Here is an 18,312-nt window from a genome sequence, read left to right on the forward strand (position 1 = left end):
TATGATTAGTTAGACCTAGAGTCAGGGTTGGGTAGATTACTTTCTAAATGTAATCCGTTACAGTTACTAGTTACCTGTCCAAAATTGTAATCGGTAACGTAATCTTATTACATTCCGTTACGTTTAGATTAATTTCACCTTTAAGAGGCATTAGAAGAAGACAAAAATGTATGTTACCAATTGAACAACATCTATTGCAGGATAAACCAATGTTAAAGTTTACATACCTGACCATAAATAGATGTTAAATTTTACTTTATGGGTTGGTTATGTAGGCTTCTTCTAACCCATCGCTTTCTACTACATATAATAATATGATTAAATTATATCTTTACATTAAAAACCAAAGTCTATCAGAATTCCAGTCATTACAGTAAATGTTATTCCTCTTGGTCTTCAAGAATAGGACTTGGAAATATGGAAGAACAGATTAGCCAAATTGTTTTACCTGAGCATGACCCCAAAACTAAGGACTTATTAGCCAGCCCTACTCTGTTGTTCATGATTTTGTTGTCATGGAGGACTGATTGGGCTCATTGACTCAAGTTGAAAAATAAATGCTGCGCTCATGGAATGGCATGCTTTGATCACTACTGGAAAGTGTTATTTACATGTGAAAAATGAATGCCATATGCTGCATTTGCTATAGGACTATTGTTAACCTTTTTGTTGGTGACACTTTGAAATCTTAATAATATTCAGCTGTTTAAAGGGCAAATCCACAGATGAAACAATAACAACCCAACACCCCGCCTCTGTTTTAGGAAAAAACTGAGGGATGGGCCTGGAGAAATGTAACCACTCTCAGATTACTACACAGAGCTATGGATGCAAGGACTGACCATCCATGATATACAAATTATTGATAAGTCCAAAAACGGATGTAGCAACTACAGATTGCCCCTTTAAGTCTATCAAAAGTGTGCAAGTGTGGGCATGTGTCCCTTAGGCCTATGTGTTTTTTTTTTATCAGCATGAATTAGATTGAGCAATAAAAGCCCCACTTTCATTCCATGGGTTTGGATCCGCACTATGCAGATGTGGCAAGAGCGCATTTTTCACTGGCTGTCCACTTGTTTCCAAAACAATGATTGATAGGCAGTTTAAACGTCTTGAATTGAACCATTATTGGGTTCAAATACACATTTAGATTTGTGAACAGCCATCCACAACAACCACAATCCGTAAGGCGCAAATAGCTAAATGAGAGAGCATCAGTGTGATTCACATCAATGCGCTATGTAGATATCAATAATAAGTTATATCCGTATCGCCGTAGACTACACAACTGCTGTCATCCTTACATCCAAGCGTTTATTCAAATTGATAATCTTTGGATGCCGACAACAGTCCCACCATTGGAAGACATTGCTTGGACTGTAGCCTACCAAAGCCTATTCCTGCTCTTTTCCTGCGATCCATCAAACACATTTGGTGTCATCATAGTGGTCTCTGATTTGTGGTCAGACTCGCTCAGGTGGAACAAACTTAAACTTGCGCCTTTTTTCAATGCTGATTTGAATGTCATTGAGAAAACAGAGAAGTGTCAAATATTTCTTTCGCAAACATCCTTTCTGAATTTAAAAGTAATCCTCGAAGTAATCTAGTTTTTCAAAAGTATCTGTAATCTGATTACAATATTTTTGCAAGTAATGTAAAGACTACAGCTACCGTTAACGGATTACATGTAAAAAAAATTAAAAAAATAAACTGTAATTACATGTAATCTGTTACCCCCCCCCCCAACCCTACCTAGAGTTCTAAAAAAGGTAAAAACAATTATAATAACTACCTTTGGTTTGCTGTGATTGGCATAAAGCCACCGGAAATGACAGATATCCTTTCCTATGTCACGTGATCAACATTTCCACAACACGGAAGTGCGGTGCAGCGTTAAGTTTCTCCAGAAACAAGAAATGTTTCTCTTTGCCACAGACTGCTAAATTACATCTAGTTCCAGTTATGAAAGTGAATGTCAGTAGCTCAATGTAAGAGTTTATATAGTCATTCAAGTGTTAAAGAAAATTCACGGATATAACGAGTTTGGGACATATCTAATCGTAAGTATGTTAGGCTAGCCTGCCAAATATTTGTATAACTAAGCTCGTTCTGTGTGACGTTACGAGTACTGTCTATAGTCTAGTCCGTCAAAGTTAGGTAACGTTAGTATGCTAGCCAGCTAGCTTTAACACACTGAACAAAAATATAAACGCAACGTAAAGTGTTGGTTTCATGAGCTGAAATAAAAGATCCCACACATTTTCCATACACACAAAAATGTCTCTCTCAAATTGTGAACAACTTTGTTAACATCCCTGTTAGTGAGTATTTCTTCATTGCTAAAATAATCCGTCCACCAGACAGATGTGGCATGTCAAGCGCTGATTAAACAGCATGATCATTACACCGGTGTACCTTGTGCTGGGGACAATAAAAGGTCACTCAAAAATGTGCAATTTTGTTACACAACACATGCCACAGCTGCCTCACGGGTGCGTGCAATTGGCATGCAGACTGCAGGAATGTCCACCAGGACTGTTGCCAGATAATTGAATGTTAATTTCCCTACCATTAACAAACGTTGTTTGGCAGTACGTCCATCCAGCCTTAAACTTGTAACCATGCCAGCCAAGGACCTCCACATCTGGCTTCTTCACCTGTGGGATCGTCTGAGACCAGCCACCTGAACAGCTGATGGAACTGTGGGTTTGCTCAACCTAAGAATTTTGGCACAAACTGTCAAAAACCGTCTCAGGGAAGCTCATCTGTGTGCTCTTCGTCCTCACCAGGGTCTTGACCTGACTGCTGTTTGGCGTCGTAACCGACTTCAGTGGGCAAATGCTCACCTTCAATGGCCACTGGCACGTTGGAGAAGTGTGCTCTTCACGGATGAATCTCGGTTTTGACTGTACTGGGCAGTGGTTTGCTGATGTCAACTTTGAACAGAGTTCCCTATGGTGGCGGTGGGGTTATGGTATGGGCAGGTATAAGCTATGGACAACAAACACCATTGCATTTTATCGATGGAAATTTGCACAGACATAGTGACGAGATAATGCACTGCCCCATGTTGCAAGGATTTCTACACAATTCCTGGAAGATGAAAATGGCCCACTTCTTCAATGGCCTGTATACTCACCAGACATGTCACCCATTGAGCATGTTTGGATGTTCTGGATCGATGTGTACGACAGTGTGTTCCAGTTCCCGCCAATATCCATCAACTTGGCACAGCCATTGAAGAGGAGTGGGACAATATTCCACAGGCCACAATCGACAGCCTGATCAACTCTATGTGAAGGAGATGTGTCACACTGCATGAGAGAAATGGTGGCCACACCAGATACTGACTGGTTTTCTGATCCACACCCATACCTTTTTTTTTTAAGACATCTGTGACCAACTGATGCATATCTGTATTCCCACTCGTGAAATCCATAGATTAGGGCCTGATTAATTTTATTTTAATTGAGTGATTTCCTTATATGAACTGTATCTCAGTAAAATCTTTGAAATGGTTGCATTTATATTTTTGGTCAGTGTTGTTAAGCAAACTATCCGAACGCATAATAAGCCTTGTATCTTGCCAGTGCTAACAAGGTAACTGCTTCATAGCATTTCTTGACTATGATAGGACTGCTCCCTAGCAGGCTCGTATTTTGTGTTAGCAAGCTATTTGTTGTAATTTGTAATGCAAACACCTAGCTGTTTGACATTCATGTATTCACAGTGTTGATGGTGTATGTTTTCCAAATGCTTTCCATTAATCATCAGCACCATGGAACCCACAGCTTCTGGAATGTTCTGTAACAGAATGCTTAGCATGGTAAACTCTGAGGATGTCAACGCCATCATCCAAGCCCAGAGGCACATGTGAGTAACAGTCCGGACTGCTGCACAGGGCACATCCTATATCTGCTGGGAGCATTGCTATTTCTCACAGAGCAATGTTTCCCAACTCCAGCGCACATTTTTGATATTGCTCCGAACAACCATACCTCATTCAACTCGTGTGCTTGTCCAGGGCTACAATAAAAATGTGTACTGTTGGGGGTACTCGAGGACTGGAGTTGGGAAACACTAACATAGAGAGCAGACTAGCTGGCTGCATGGGGTCTTGATGGATGGCCTTGCACTCACTGTGATATGTTACAATAGTCAAATACAGCACAACATTGGTTCATTTGGGGTCAATCAGATCTGAGGTGATATTATTACACCAATAAAACAGTCTAGACCTACTCATTTCCTTGACATTCAATCCTGTAACTGTCAGCTTGTGCAGACTGTGGCAAAACAGGCACAGCTTTGCCAAAGACTTAACACAAATAGGACACCATTCATTTCTTATTATCGATATAATAGAGCCTATTTTATATTGCTCGTCATTGGCTCCTGTCCCAGGCTGGACCGCTTTGAGAAGACCAATGAGATGCTGATCAACTTCAATGGACTTTCCAACGTGCGGCTGCAGCAGATGAACGAACACTTCCTGCTTCACACGCGCACCCTGGTGGAGATGAAGAAGGACTTGGACAGCATCTTTAGGAGAATCAGGTGATGGACCCATCCTAATACTATCCCCGTTGTCTTCTGACAGATGGCGTCGTTCTAACACGACACGCCGTTGCCGTCACTCTATCTGACGTAAGACAATGAGGCTACCCCTAAGACCCGGACTCTAGACCCCTTATACCCTACATACAAAAACATGCCCAAGCCTTACCCCGAAAACCTTTCTGTAGATCTGACACGGGTTGGATAAGTGTAAGCAATATGGTAATGTCTCCACCCAGCCTATCGGACAAGATGGGAACTACTTTCATACCTATCAAATTTTCAGATCTACGTGAAGTGTTTAGGGGAAGTGGCAAGGGGTTGTTCAACAACCATTTTCTTGGTGGATTGTATACTTCGTCCAAGTACTTATTATACTAACTACGAATGGAAACTTTCACCTGACTGTGACGGTCAGTCACATACTGTCTCTTGTCCAATTTTCACTCTAGCTCGTGGGAGGAGTCACAAAATTATAGCTCTAACCTTGGTTTCTTTCTGTTCTGTGAACATAATCCACATATTCATGGTTTTATCTGTCCACGCAGGACTTTAAAGGGCAAGATCGCCAAGCAGTACCCAGAGGCCTTCAGCAGTGAGTTTGACATTTTACAGTCATCACGGCAACATTGGCAGACAGACAAGTTGTTTACTGTAAATAGTTGCACATTCAGGCATTTTTCACAGTACAGTAGTTTACTCGTCTTCTTAATTAGATCTACACATATCCAACACTTTCGAACGTATTTGACGTAACGTAATTCAATGTTTTGATTCCATATTCAGTAAGTCTTTCTCCTCAGTGCCTCTGAGGGTGCATCTTAATATTATTAAGTGCTGTTCTTTCTTCCTCCATCTGCACAATGGGGAAAGAAATTGGTGGTGAATTGCTTTCACCTGTGGTGTTTTTTTTTTTCTCTCCAATTAATGTAGAATGGAGGCTACTTTAGACTATCGAGAGTCACCCTGTGTCTCTCCCTCACAGACGTCCACGAGTCGCCGGTCCTGGAGGACGACGAGTTTGATCCCACCCCGCCCAGTGTCGCCAGGATGATCACCGCCACCATGTCGGGGCAGAGCACCGAGTCATGTGACACGAGCCCCGATGTCATTTCCCCGAACGTAAGCCGGTGTTCCGAAGACCTCTCCCAGGAGCAGGCCGACACGCCCACCTCTGACCAAGGCCTGCCTAGCCCTGAAACGGACATGCTGAGGGACGAGGGCCCGGACTCAGTGCCTGCAGAGTAGAGCCTTCGTAACCCAGGCCTAGGGCTCTACTCAGTACCTGCAGGGTAGAGCCTTCGTAACCCAGGCCTAGGGCTCTACTCAGTACCTGCACGGTAGAGCCTTCATAACCCAGGCCTAGGGCTCTACTCAGTACCTGCAGGGTAGAGCCTTCATAACCCAGGCCTAGAGCTCTACTCAGTACCTGCAGGGTAGAGCCTTCATAACCCAGGCCTAGGGCTCTACTCAGTACCTGCAGGGTAGAGCCTTCATAACCCAGGCCTAGAGCTCTACTCAGTACCTGCAGGGTAGAGCCTTCATAACCCAGGCCTAGGGCTCTACTCAGTACCTGCACGGTAGAGCCTTCATAACCCAGGCCTAGGGCTCTACTCAGTACCTGCAGGGTAGAGCCTTCATAACCCAGGCCTAGAGCTCTACTCAGTACCTGCAGGGTAGAGCCTTCATAACCCAGGCCTAGAGCTCTACTCAGTGCCGGCAGCGTAGAGCCTCTGTAACACAGGCCTAGAGCTCTACTCAGTACCTGCAGAGTAGAGCCTCCATAACTCAGGCCTAGAGCTCTACTCAGTACCCGTAGATTAGATAGAAGCAGCAGGAGGCCAATGTGATTGATTTAGCTTTTGGAGTTTTGACCAGTTATCTGGTTTGTCGGGTCTGAATCAGTAGCAGATTTGATGGTCAGGATTTAAACCAGCACACTGACTGCTGTTCACCTGTAACCGCCAAGACTGTGTCCAAAGATCCCTTTTGTTAGACACGCTTGTCCATCACTCGCCACTAACAATGAAGAAGATACTTGAATGTGTGTTGTGCTTGTGAAGAACTGAATCCTTAATTACTGACCACAGGAGGACTGCACCCAGCTAGTCATTTGTTTGTTTGTGTGCACAGGAGTCTCTCTCTCTCTCTCATTAATAATGGTTGAGCTTGGAAATATTCACTCATTTAAAGAGGTAGTGAGCTTTGTTGGTCATGGGTAAGCCTATTGGAAGCCAGCTAATCGCAATAGTACGGCCTACCAAAATATGGTTCCATTTTTTTAGTAACACACCTCAGTGTTATTTACCCTATTAAAACTAGAGCCTGACCGATAAGGTTATTTGGGTCCGATTTTTGGGGGAACAAAACTTACCGATACGGATATATCTGATATACTGTTTTACAGTAGGGAAATGAAAGTGTCATTTTCCACACCGAATTCTCCTAAATTGCCATTCAGAAGAGCAGTTGTCCAAGAAATATGCTGCTAATGTTGATTTCTAACATTGTGACATAATGAGAATGGCCGCAAACATTCAGATCAGCTTGAGATACCCTTTTCCTCCCCATCCTATTTATTGAATATTAGTTATCGTGGAATTGTCGGCTGATACCGATAAAGCGTTAAAATGCCAATATCAACAGATCATTTCGGCGACGCTATATATCGGTCAGGTTCTAATTGAAACCTCACCACCACAGACTTTTTTTCTTTTTTAAACATGCAAAATGTGTGAGTCGCTGCATGGAAGAGTTCAGTATTATTGTTTTCCGTTGTTTCTCGGATATGCATTTTAATTTGTTGGGATGACTTGAGCTCGAGTACTAGGCTACATTGTAAATGACCTCTCGGTGAAGTGGATAACTTAAGCTTTCTAAGTCTTTATCTGTATCACGATTACGGTAAATGTTACGTAACAACTTGAATGCTAACTTATGTTATTTGGTTTGTTTAACAATTAAAATACTTGAAATATAACCCTCCCCCAACAGCAAAAAAGCTCCAGCTTTTAATGTAACTTTTAGAGACGGAGCTTCAGACGGGTTTCCTCCAACAGTGGACCAATGTTCCAGCCATAGGTATGAGATTTCCTAGACTATTTGTGTCGTTCCGTAGCACATGCACAGAAGGTACGGGGTTTTAGCTATTGGGAAGAGGTGTCCAGAGAGGTCACGCAGCCACTCTGCCAAAACGGAATACAACGTGCTCCCTTGCCACATTGGAAAGGGTTAGATTAGTAGCCCCAGGTGTTCATTCTGAGCAGACAATTCTCTCTGGTTGTAATGAAAAGAAACTTCAGCACGCTGATGATCTTAAATGCGATACAGATTTAAAGGATTTCACACCAATTTCACCCTAATGGACCTTCATCAGGATTTATTTTCTGGTTATGAGTCGATGTTGATTTCTTACATTGTGATAAGAATGACATGAGAATGGCCACAAGCGTTCAGATCAGCTATTTATTGAACATCAGTTATTGGTGGAATTATCGACCGATATAGCGTTCAAATGCCAATATCGGCCGATAATGTCGGTGATGCGATGTGTCGGTCAAGTTCTAGTTGAAACTCAACTTCTGACAGACCTCATATCATGGGGATTAAAATACTTTGTATTTGAGCTGAACGCTGCACCTTGCCATCAATAACCTGCAATACTAATCTGCACTATACTGCGTTTGCACTACACTGTATATCCACTATATATTCGTTAAGGCAGCATCCCTTCCTCTGCAGAATGTTATGTTTACTGTAAGTATATTGTATATCCTGCATGTTGACTGTGTCTGTATTCTGTTAGTACATTGTCTATTGCTGGCAGCGCCTACTCACCAAGGCGACGTACTGTACTTGACGAATAGGGATTCTGATGCCCTCTGCTGGCCAGGCACTGATCTTATGGATCCCTCACAGATCCAGGCCAAAAGCCAAGTTTCGATTTCACTGGAAGCCACACCTACCGCTCAGAACAAACCGTTAAACCGGGAAACGACTTATCTTTTGACTCTGCTGCTCAGTCTGATAGGGTGTGTTTCACCATGGCAGAAGCTTTTAAAGAAAATGATTTGATGACCTGTTCAATCTGTCTGGACCTACTGAAAGATCCAGTGACTACTGCCTGTGGACACAGTTACTGTATGGGCTGCATTAAAGAAAGCTGGGATCAGGATGATCGGAAAGGTGTCTACAGCTGTCCTCAGTGCAGGCAGACCTTCACCCCAAGACCTGTTCTGGGGAAAAATACTCTACTGAACGAATTGGTGGAGAAACTGAAGACAGGACTCCAAGCTGCTCCTCCTGCTTACTGTTATGCTGGACCTTCAGATGTGGGGTGTGACATCTGCGCTGGGAGAAAACTCAAAGCTGTCAAGTCCTGTCTGCTGTGCCTTGCCTCTTACTGTGAGACTCACCTAAAACTTCACAATCACCTCAACCAAGGAAAAAAACACAAGTTGATTGATGCCACTGGCCTACAGGAGAAGATTTGCTCTCGCCATGACAAACTGCTGGAGGTTTACTGCCGTACCGATCAGCAGTGTATCTGTCTGCTGTGTGTGATGGATGATCATAAAGGCCATGATATAGTCCCCGCTGCAGAAGAAAGGACTGAAAAACAGGTAAAGATGAGAACAGTCAAATCACACAATACATTTGTTCATCTCTTTTAGCCTGGCATCCAGACCAGCGAGTGAGAATAGGCGTAAGAAGCAGGGTAGAGACACGTAGTGTGTTAACTAGCAAAAATCATTTTTTTTACATAATCTGTTTTAACATGTCTCATCTGGTAGGTTGATGTCTCTGGTTCCTCATACAAAACAGAATGATGAGGTTCGATTTGAAAAGGGGTCATCCAATCAGTGCGAAGCCCAACCCGTTTGAGCTGACAATAGTTTTCAAACTGTTAAGCTAGTGGTTGCACGCTTGATGAGTCAGATTGAGAGAGAGAGGTGCAGCTGAAGTTTCAAGGGGGTGAGAGAGCCAGAGAGGCGTGGACATGAAGGGGGTTTGGCTTGAAGCGCTGAACATCATGGCGTGAATAGAAATGTGCTAGCATCATACATGTCACTGAAATTACAGCATTACATACTAGACATTAGAAACAAAAAAATAACATTATGCTGCTCTCAAGATTTGAAAATAACGGTTCCACTTCCGGAACACTAGAGATCTCTTTGGCCCGGTTCTGTTTCGATACCTTGAAAAATAACGGTCTTTTCCAGGTTCCGTTCCTCGAACCGGTTCCTTCAGAACTAAAAGTGTAGATGGCTTCAACGTCAGACAAAAACGCCTTTTCAACATTTTGTTTTCTGGGTACCTTGTCAGATGCACAGTGGCCTACCTGATAGTAAGCTATTTGTTTTATGCATATGATAATCTTCTCTGCAGAAGCAGTTGGGGGAAAATAGTCTGAAATCCCAGCAGAGAATCCAGGAGAGAGAGAAGGAGATGCAGGAGCTGAGACAGGCTGTGGACACTCTGAAGGTGAGCGTTGGGGAACATTTGAATTGCACTCAGGCAGTCTGGGGATCCTGATGAAAGCGAAGTGAATAGGGTGGTTGAAATGGATCCCCTCTTCTCCGTGTCCTAACAGCGCTCTGCACAAGTGGAATTGTTTGACAGTGAGAGGACCTTGACTGAGCTCATCCACTCCATTGAGAAAGGGCGCTCTGAGGTGAAGGAGCTGATCAGTGCCCAAGAGAAGGCTCAAGTGGGTCGAGCTAAAAGGCACCTGAAGCAACTGGAGCAGGAGGTCGCTGGACTGAGGAGGAGAGATGCTGAGCTAAAGCACCTGTCACACACACAAGATCACATCCATTTCCTCCAGGTGACATCTCTAACTTAAATGTCACTCACAAATGACTTTTCAATGACTAGGTCTAGAACTCTTTCACGGGTGAAATGCGCTGAAATAAAATAACCGTGGCCTTTCTCAATGTCGTAGCATTTCCAGTCTCTCTGTGTCCCTCTTGGATCTGAGGGCACACCCAGCATCATTGTCACATTTAAGCATGTGAAGAAATTTGCCGCTGAACTGCAAGAGCGACTACAAGACCTCTGCAAGGTGCAAATGGACAGAATATACGGGAAAGGTTGGTATAAGGCATATTTCAAGCTCATAAGTGCTCTTGTATGTTTGCTATTGTGCCTTCTGTAGAGATACATGCAGTATGATTTGCGGTGTTTATACCGTTGATGGCTAGGTTAGCATCGCTGAGTGACGTTGCCCTCCTGAAACTTGTTGCATAGCCTCCTAATGATGGGTGTGCCTGTGTCCTATAGTGGCTAAAGTTCCAAATGTTCACCTTTCTGAGCCCAAGACCAGAGAGGAGTTCTTAGAATGTAAGTAAAGCACACACACACGATGCATGTTCACTCACTTTGTAAAAAAAACAGCTAGCTGGAACCATTCTGAGCGGTCAGCTTCTGAGACCTCTCCTGCTATATACTCATACAACACTGACTGCTATATACTCATACAACACTGACTGCTATATACTCATACAACACTGACTGCTATATACTCGTACAACACTGACTGCTATATACTCGTACAACACTGACTGCTATGTACTCGTACAACACTGACTGCTATGTACTCGTGCAACACTGACTGCTATGTACTCGTGCAACACTGACTGCTATGTACTCGTGCAACACTGACTGCTATGTACTCGTGCAACACTGACTGCTATGTACTCGAGCAACACTGACTGCTATGTACTCGTGCAACACTGACTGCTGTTCAACACTGACTGCTATATGAGTATGAGTTTCAGGCCCTTGTATTAGGGTAAAACTAGGCCCTCATACATACATACATACATACATACATACATACAGTACCAGTCAAAAGTTTGGACACCAACTCATTCAAGGGTTTTTCTTTTATTTTTGTATATTTTCTACATTGTATAATAATAGTGAAGACAACAAAACAATGTAAAAACACATGGAATCATGTAGTAACTAAAAAAGTGTTAAACAAATCAAAATATATTTCAGATTCTTCAAAGTAGCCATCCTTTGGCTTGATGACAGCTTGCACACATTCTCTCAACCAGCTTCATGAGAGAGTCATCTGGAATGCATTTCAATTAACAGGTGTGCCTTGTTAATTTGTTGAGCCAATCCGTTGTATTGTGACATGGTAGGGGTGGTATACAAAATATAGCCCTATTTGGTAAAAGACAAAGTCCATATTACAGCAAGAACAGCTCAAATAAGCAAAGACAAACGACAGTCCAACATTACTTGAAGTCATGAAGGTCAGTCAATCCGGAAAATTTGTGCAGTAGCACAAATGCTGTCGCAAAAACCATCAAGCGCTATGATGAAACTGGCTCTCATGAGGACCGCCACAGGAAAGGAAGACCCAGTTCATTAGAGTTACAGTACCAGCCTCAGAAATCGGTAATTTAATTTCACCACAGAGTTCAAGTAACAGACATATCTCAACATCAACTGTTCAGAGGAGACTGCGTGAATCAGGCCTTCATGGTCGAATTGCTGCAAAGAAACCACTACTAAAGGACACCAATAAGAAGAAGAGACTTGCTTGGGCCAAGAAACATGAGCAATGGACATTAGACAGGTGGAAATCTGTCCTTTGAGTTCAAATGTAAGATTATTGGTTCCAACCGTCGTGTCTTTGTGAGACGCAGAGTAGGTGAACGGATGATCTCGGCATGTGTGGTTCCCACCGTGAAGCATGGAGGAGGTGGTGATGGTGTGGGGGTGCTTTGCTGCTGACACTGTCAGTGATTTATTTAGAATTCAAGGTACACTTAACCAGCATGGCTACCACAGCATTCTGCAGCGATACGCCAATCACATCTGGTTTGGTCATAGTGGGACTATCATTTGTTTTTCAACAAGACAATGACCCAACACACCTCCAGGCTGTGTAAGGGCTATTTGACTAAGGAGAGTAATAGAGTGCTGCATCAGATGACCTGGCCTCCACAATCACCCGACCTCAACCCAATTGAGATGGTTTGGGATATGTTGGACCGCAGAGTGAAGGAAAAGTGGCCAACAAGTGCTCAGCATATGTGGGAACTCTTTCAAGACTGTTGGAAAAGCATTCCTCATGAAGCTAGTTGAGAGAATGCCAAGAGTGTGCAAAGCTGTCATCAAGGCAAAGGGTGGCTATTTGATTTGTTTAACACTTTTTTTTGGTTACTACATGATTCCATATGTGTTATTTCATAATTATTTTTTCACTATTCTACAATGTAGAAAATAGTAAAAATAAAGAAAAACCTGTGAATGAGTAGGTGTGACAACTTTTGACTGGTACTGTGTATATATACACAGTATACACTGAACAAAAATATAAACGCAATATGTAAAGTGTTGGTCCCATATTTTATTTCAGCTCATGAAACATCCCAGAAATGTTCCATACGCACAAAAAGCTTCTTTCTAAAATGTGCACAAATTTGTTTACATCCCTCTTGGTGAGATGTCCCAACTTTTGAGGGAGTGTGCAATTGGCATACTGACGGCAGGAATGTCCACCAGCGCTCTTACCAGAGATTTTTTTAAATGTTCATTTCTTTGCCATAAGCCTGCCTCCAAAATCGCTTTAAAGAATTTTCCAGTACGTCCAACCGTACCCACAACTGCAGACCACGTGGGTGAGCAGTTTGCTGATATCAACGTTGTGAACAGAGTGCCCCGTGGTGGAGTTATGGTATGGGCAGGCATAAGCTACGCACAACAAAAACAATTGCATTTTATCGACTGACATTTTAATGCACAGAGATACCATGACGAGATCCTGAGGCCCATTGTCCTGCAATTCATCCACTGTCATCACCTCATGTTTCAGCATGATAATGCACAGCCCCATGTCGCAAGAATCTGTACTCAATTCCTAAGAGCTGAAAATGTCCCAGTTCTTCCATGGCCTGCATCCTCACCAGACATGTCACCCATTGAGCACATTTTGGGATGCTCCGGATCGACGTGTACGACAGCGTGTTCCATTTTCCGTCAATATCCAGCAACTTCACACAGCCATTTGAAGAGGAGTGGGACAACATTCCACAGGCCACAATCAACAGCGTGATCAATCGATGCAAAGGAGATGTCATGCTGCATGAGGCAAATGGTGGTCACACCAGATACCGACTGGTATTCTGATCCACGCCCCTACCTTTTTGTTGTTGTTGTAAAGGTACAGTATCTGTTGACCAACAGATGCATGTCTTGGAAATAGAATGAGTAGAGCACACACAATCTACTATACTATTCCATCTTCAACATGCAGTTCCAGATACAGTCCTGCCATTAGTTGAAGGCAGCCAATCCAATAGTTTCAGAAAAGTAGTCACTTCCTGAGATCAAGTATTTGATTTAATTATCTGAGAAAGCAAATACTTTTTCAAAATATTTGAATAAAGTAGTCACATCCAAAGTAACCGTTTTTGTTCCCCCGGAAATTGTTTTACTTTCAACAAAGCATAGTTAACTATAGTTCAGAAAGAAAACATAATATACTGCTCAAAAAAATAAAGGGAACACTTAAACAACACAATGTAACTCCAAGTCAATCACACTTCTGTGAAATCAAACTGTCCATTTAGGAAGCAACACTGATTGACAATAAATTTCACATGCTGTTGTGCAAATGGAATAGACAACAGGTGGAAATCATAGGCAATTAGCAAGACACCCCCAATAAAGGACTGGTTCTGCAGGTGGGGACCACAGACCACTTCTCAGTTCCTATGCTTCCTGGCTGATGTTTTGGTCACTTTTGAATGCTGGCGGTGCTTTCACTCTAGTGGTAGCATGAGACGGAGTCTACAACCCACACAAGTGGCTCAGGTAGTGCAGCTCATCCAGGATGGCACATCAATGCGAGCTGTGGCAAGAAGGTTTGCTGTGTCTGTCAGCGTAGTGTCCAGAGCATGGAGGCGCTACCAGGAGACAGGCCAGTACATCAGGAGACGTGGAGGAGGCCGTAGGAGGGCAGCAACCCAGCAGCAGGACCGCTACCTCCGCCTTTGTGCAAGGAGGAGCAGGAGAAGCACTGCCAGAGCCCTGCAAAATGACCTCCAGCAGGCCACAAATGTGCATGTGTCTGCTCAAACGGTCAGAAACAGACTCCATGAGGGTGGTATGAGGGCCCGACGTCCACAGGTGGGGGTTGTGCTTACAGCCCAACACCGTGCAGGACATTTGGCATTTGCCAGAGAACACCAAGATTGGCAAATTCGCCACTGGCGCCCTGTGCTCTTCACAGATGAAAGCAGGTTCACACTGAGCACGTGACAAAGTCTGGAGACACCATGGAGAACGTTCTGCTGCCTGCAACATCCTCCAGCATGACCGGTTTGGCGGTGGGTCAGTCATGGTGTGGGGTGGCATTTCTTTGGGGGGCCGCACAGCCCTCCATGTGCTCGCCAGAGGTAGCCTGACTGCCATTAGGTACCGAGATGAGATCCTCAGACCCCTTGTGAGACCATATGCTGGTGCGGTTGGCCCTGGGTTCCTCCTAATGCAAGACAATGCTAGACCTCATGTGGCTGGAGTGTGTCAGCAGTTCCTGCAAGAGGAAGGCATTGATGCTATGGACTGGCCCACCCGTTCCCCAGACCTGAATCCAATTGAGCACATCTGGGACATCATGTCTCGCTCCATCCACCAACGCCACGTTGCACCACAGACTGTCCAGGAGTTGGCGGATGCTTTAGTCCAGGTCTGGGAGGAGATCCCTCAGGAGACCATCCGCCACCTCATCAGGAGCATGCCCAGGCGTTGTAGGGAGGTCATACAGGCACGTGGAGGCCACACACACTACTGAGCCTCATTTTGACTTGTTTTAAGGACATTACATCAACGTTGGATCAGCCTGTAGTGTGGTTTTCCACTTTAATTTTGAGTGTGACTCCAAATCCAGACCTCCATGGGTTGATAAATTGGATTTCCATTGATTATTTTTGTGTGATTTTGTCAGCACATTCAACTATGTAAAGAAAAAAGTATTTAATAAGATTATTTCTTTCATTCAGATCTAGGATGTGTTGTTTAAGTGTTCCCTTTATTTTTTTGAGCAGTGTATATTTCTACATGTATAACATTTATTAAGCAATGAATAGAAGGCGAAAACCGAACAGTAGCATGAATATGTTAGCATAGCAAACATTCAAACACTAAGCCTACTCACAGTTTAGTGGATGCACTCGGTCATCTCTTCTCCTGTATGCCCATTTCCCGCTCTTTTCGAGAAAAAAAACCCTCACCCAAGGGAAGCGCGCCAAGAAGGTGATTGGCCAACATATGGGAGCAGAGATTGGTTGACTGGCTTGTCAATAAAATACCCTTAAATTCACAGGGTCTTTTTTTAAAAACGAACACTATTTTTCCTCTTCCTAGACTGCTGCCCGCTGACATTGGATCCCAACACAGCGAATCAACTCCTGTGTCTGTCTGAGCGGAACAGAAAGGTGACCAGGAGCCATAAGATCCAGGCCTATCCCAACCATGAACATAGATTTAGCCACTGGAAACAGGTGTTGTGTAGAGAGGGTGTCTGGAGTATTTCTGAACCCTGCTACTGGGAGGTAGAGTGGACCGGAGTGGAGGTTGATGTAGCTGTCTCGTATAAAGGGATCAGCAGGAGAGGAAGTGGTTATGAGTGTTGGTTTGGTGCTAATGACAAGTCCTGGAGGTTGTACTGCTCTGCATCTAGATGCTGTTTCTACCATAATGGTAAAGAGACTTCTGTCCCTGCCATCCACTCAGACTCCAGAGTTGGAGTGTACTTGGACCACAGGGCAGGAACTCTGTCCTTTTACAGCGTGACCGTCTCAGACACCATGACGCTCCTTCACAGAGTCAAGACCACATTCACTCAGCCCCTCTACCCTGGGTTTGGGGTTGGTTCGTCTGTGAGGATACTGACACCATTTTGAGTAGTAACTAAATATGTACTGTGTAAAATATGAACCTAGATTACGATACTTCCCTATGGAACTACTGTGCGAATAGAAAAGTATTAGGAACACATTGTAAAGTGGGACGGTTATTTTTTTTGTACTTTTTGAAAACTTTGAAAAAGCCCTTTTGATTGACATCAATCATTCTCTCTGTGTATAGTGAACAATACGTTCAGCTGCTGTTCAACATATTCAATGCCAACCAACCATAAACACAGACCAATGGGTTTAGACTTTGCAATGTAAGTAGGGTAGTATACCGGTCACTTTGTACTTTACTAACCATAACTCTGCCTTATCATATTATATTAATGTATGTATACTATGCATGACTCTACTATATTAGTTCATTAAAAGTGAGTGATTTGTTGGGAGTTGTCTGTCTCTATTTTGTCCAGTGACATCACTTCTGCCCTCTTCTGGCCAGACCTGGTACCTTATACCTCAGCACAAACAGGAAAAGGAGAAGGAAACTTCTCTTTTACTGTCCAACTAGTTCATAGAACCAAGGCTTTGTTTCTACACAGATCATTTGTTTTCCAGTATGATTATCCATTATTACACTGTAGCTTTATAGAATGCTCCTCATACAAGTGCCCATAAATCATACTCCTAACTGATACAGAAATCGCACTAATAGTGGAAGGCGCCATCAATAGAACCCTGGGAAATATGTTAATTAGCCCCTGTTACTAAAGTTGTTTTTTTACAGGCCTAAATTGCCCCTGAGCCTTATACCAAAGATGAGTTTGGCTTATATCAGTAAATGTTTATTTTTCTCCTAATGTCTCCATTACTGGCAGAGTGAAATTAGACACAGCAATCACTATTTATCCATAATAACAATGCAACATGAATGTAATGAACTTTCACTTTTATAAGTTAATTCCTGTAGAATGTGACATGTCAAAATAAAACGCATAATTATGTCAGTGGAAAGGCTTTATTGTTGACTTCACAAAACTCAAACTACTTACTGTAACGGTATATACATTTTGACAAATAGACGGCAGTACATTATACATTGTTTTATATGTACACATTTTGACAAATAGCACATTATACATATTTCAGTAGTACAGAGCCCATCTGTAAATAGCCCACCCAACTACCTCATCCCCATATTATTTATTTGCTCCTTTTCACCCCAGTATCTCTACTTGCACATTCACCTTCTGCATATCTATCACTTCAGTGTTTAATTTCTAAATTGTAATTATTTCGCCACTACGGCCTATTTATTGCCTTACCTCCCTAATCTTACTTCATTTGCACACACTGTATATGGACTTTTCTATTGTGTTATTGACTGTAAGTTTGTTTATTCCATGTGTAACTCTGTGTTGTTTGTGTCACACTGCTTTGCTTTATCTTGGCCAGGTCACAGTTGTAAATGAAAACTTGTTCTCAACTGGCCTACCTGGTTAAATAAAGGTGAAATAAATAACATTTTTAAAAAAGGAACATAAAGGGTTCTGTACATACAAACAAGTCTATGAGCATCTGAAACGGTCTAAACTGACTCAATGGAAATAACACACATAAATAACACAAGTGTAACGCCAGCGCTACAGGGCACAAAGGTGGTGTGGAGATCACAAGACCGTTTCTATGGAGGCGGTTGTGTGGGAGCGTTCCATGGTGTCGTAGAATCACAGGCAGGCCTTGTACTGCAGGAGCTTCTCTGCCAGAAGGTGGCTTCCTACTCCTCTACTCTGCACAGCTATCAGGTATAGGTACCTGGGACACAACACAGACTATTCTAATATGTTTTTCAGGTCACCTCAAGGGGTCAAGGAAA

General features: G+C 43.1%; 2 protein-coding genes across 3 annotated transcripts; both read left to right on the plus strand.

Moving 5' to 3' along the window:
* The first annotated feature begins 1,860 nt into the window (after window positions 1-1,860).
* On the plus strand, window positions 1,861-7,537 carry LOC106561074 (kxDL motif-containing protein 1). Of its 2 annotated transcripts, none has more exons than XM_014124695.2 (5): window positions 1,861-2,060; window positions 3,775-3,873; window positions 4,405-4,557; window positions 5,106-5,152; window positions 5,543-7,537. In XM_014124695.2, the coding sequence occupies exons 2-5, from the start codon at window positions 3,779-3,781 to the stop codon at window positions 5,803-5,805; spliced, it is 558 nt and encodes a 185-aa protein (XP_013980170.1). In that variant the 5' UTR covers window positions 1,861-2,060; window positions 3,775-3,778; the 3' UTR covers window positions 5,806-7,537. The 2 variants fall into 2 exon arrangements, with proteins under 2 accessions (XP_013980170.1, XP_013980171.1); XM_014124696.2 differs by having other exon boundaries at window positions 3,792-3,873.
* Window positions 7,538-7,795: 258 nt separating this feature from the next.
* Window positions 7,796-16,881, plus strand: LOC106561065 (tripartite motif-containing protein 16). The gene is made up of 6 exons (XM_014124680.2): window positions 7,796-9,179; window positions 9,949-10,044; window positions 10,154-10,387; window positions 10,505-10,652; window positions 10,843-10,902; window positions 15,949-16,881. The coding sequence occupies exons 1-6, from the start codon at window positions 8,601-8,603 to the stop codon at window positions 16,485-16,487; spliced, it is 1,656 nt and encodes a 551-aa protein (XP_013980155.1). The 5' UTR covers window positions 7,796-8,600; the 3' UTR covers window positions 16,488-16,881.
* The last annotated feature ends 1,431 nt before the right edge of the window (window positions 16,882-18,312 follow it).

The sequence above is a fragment of the Salmo salar genome, chromosome ssa10 (assembly GCF_905237065.1).
Source record: "Salmo salar chromosome ssa10, Ssal_v3.1, whole genome shotgun sequence".
Classification (NCBI taxonomy): Eukaryota; Metazoa; Chordata; class Actinopteri; order Salmoniformes; family Salmonidae; genus Salmo; species Salmo salar.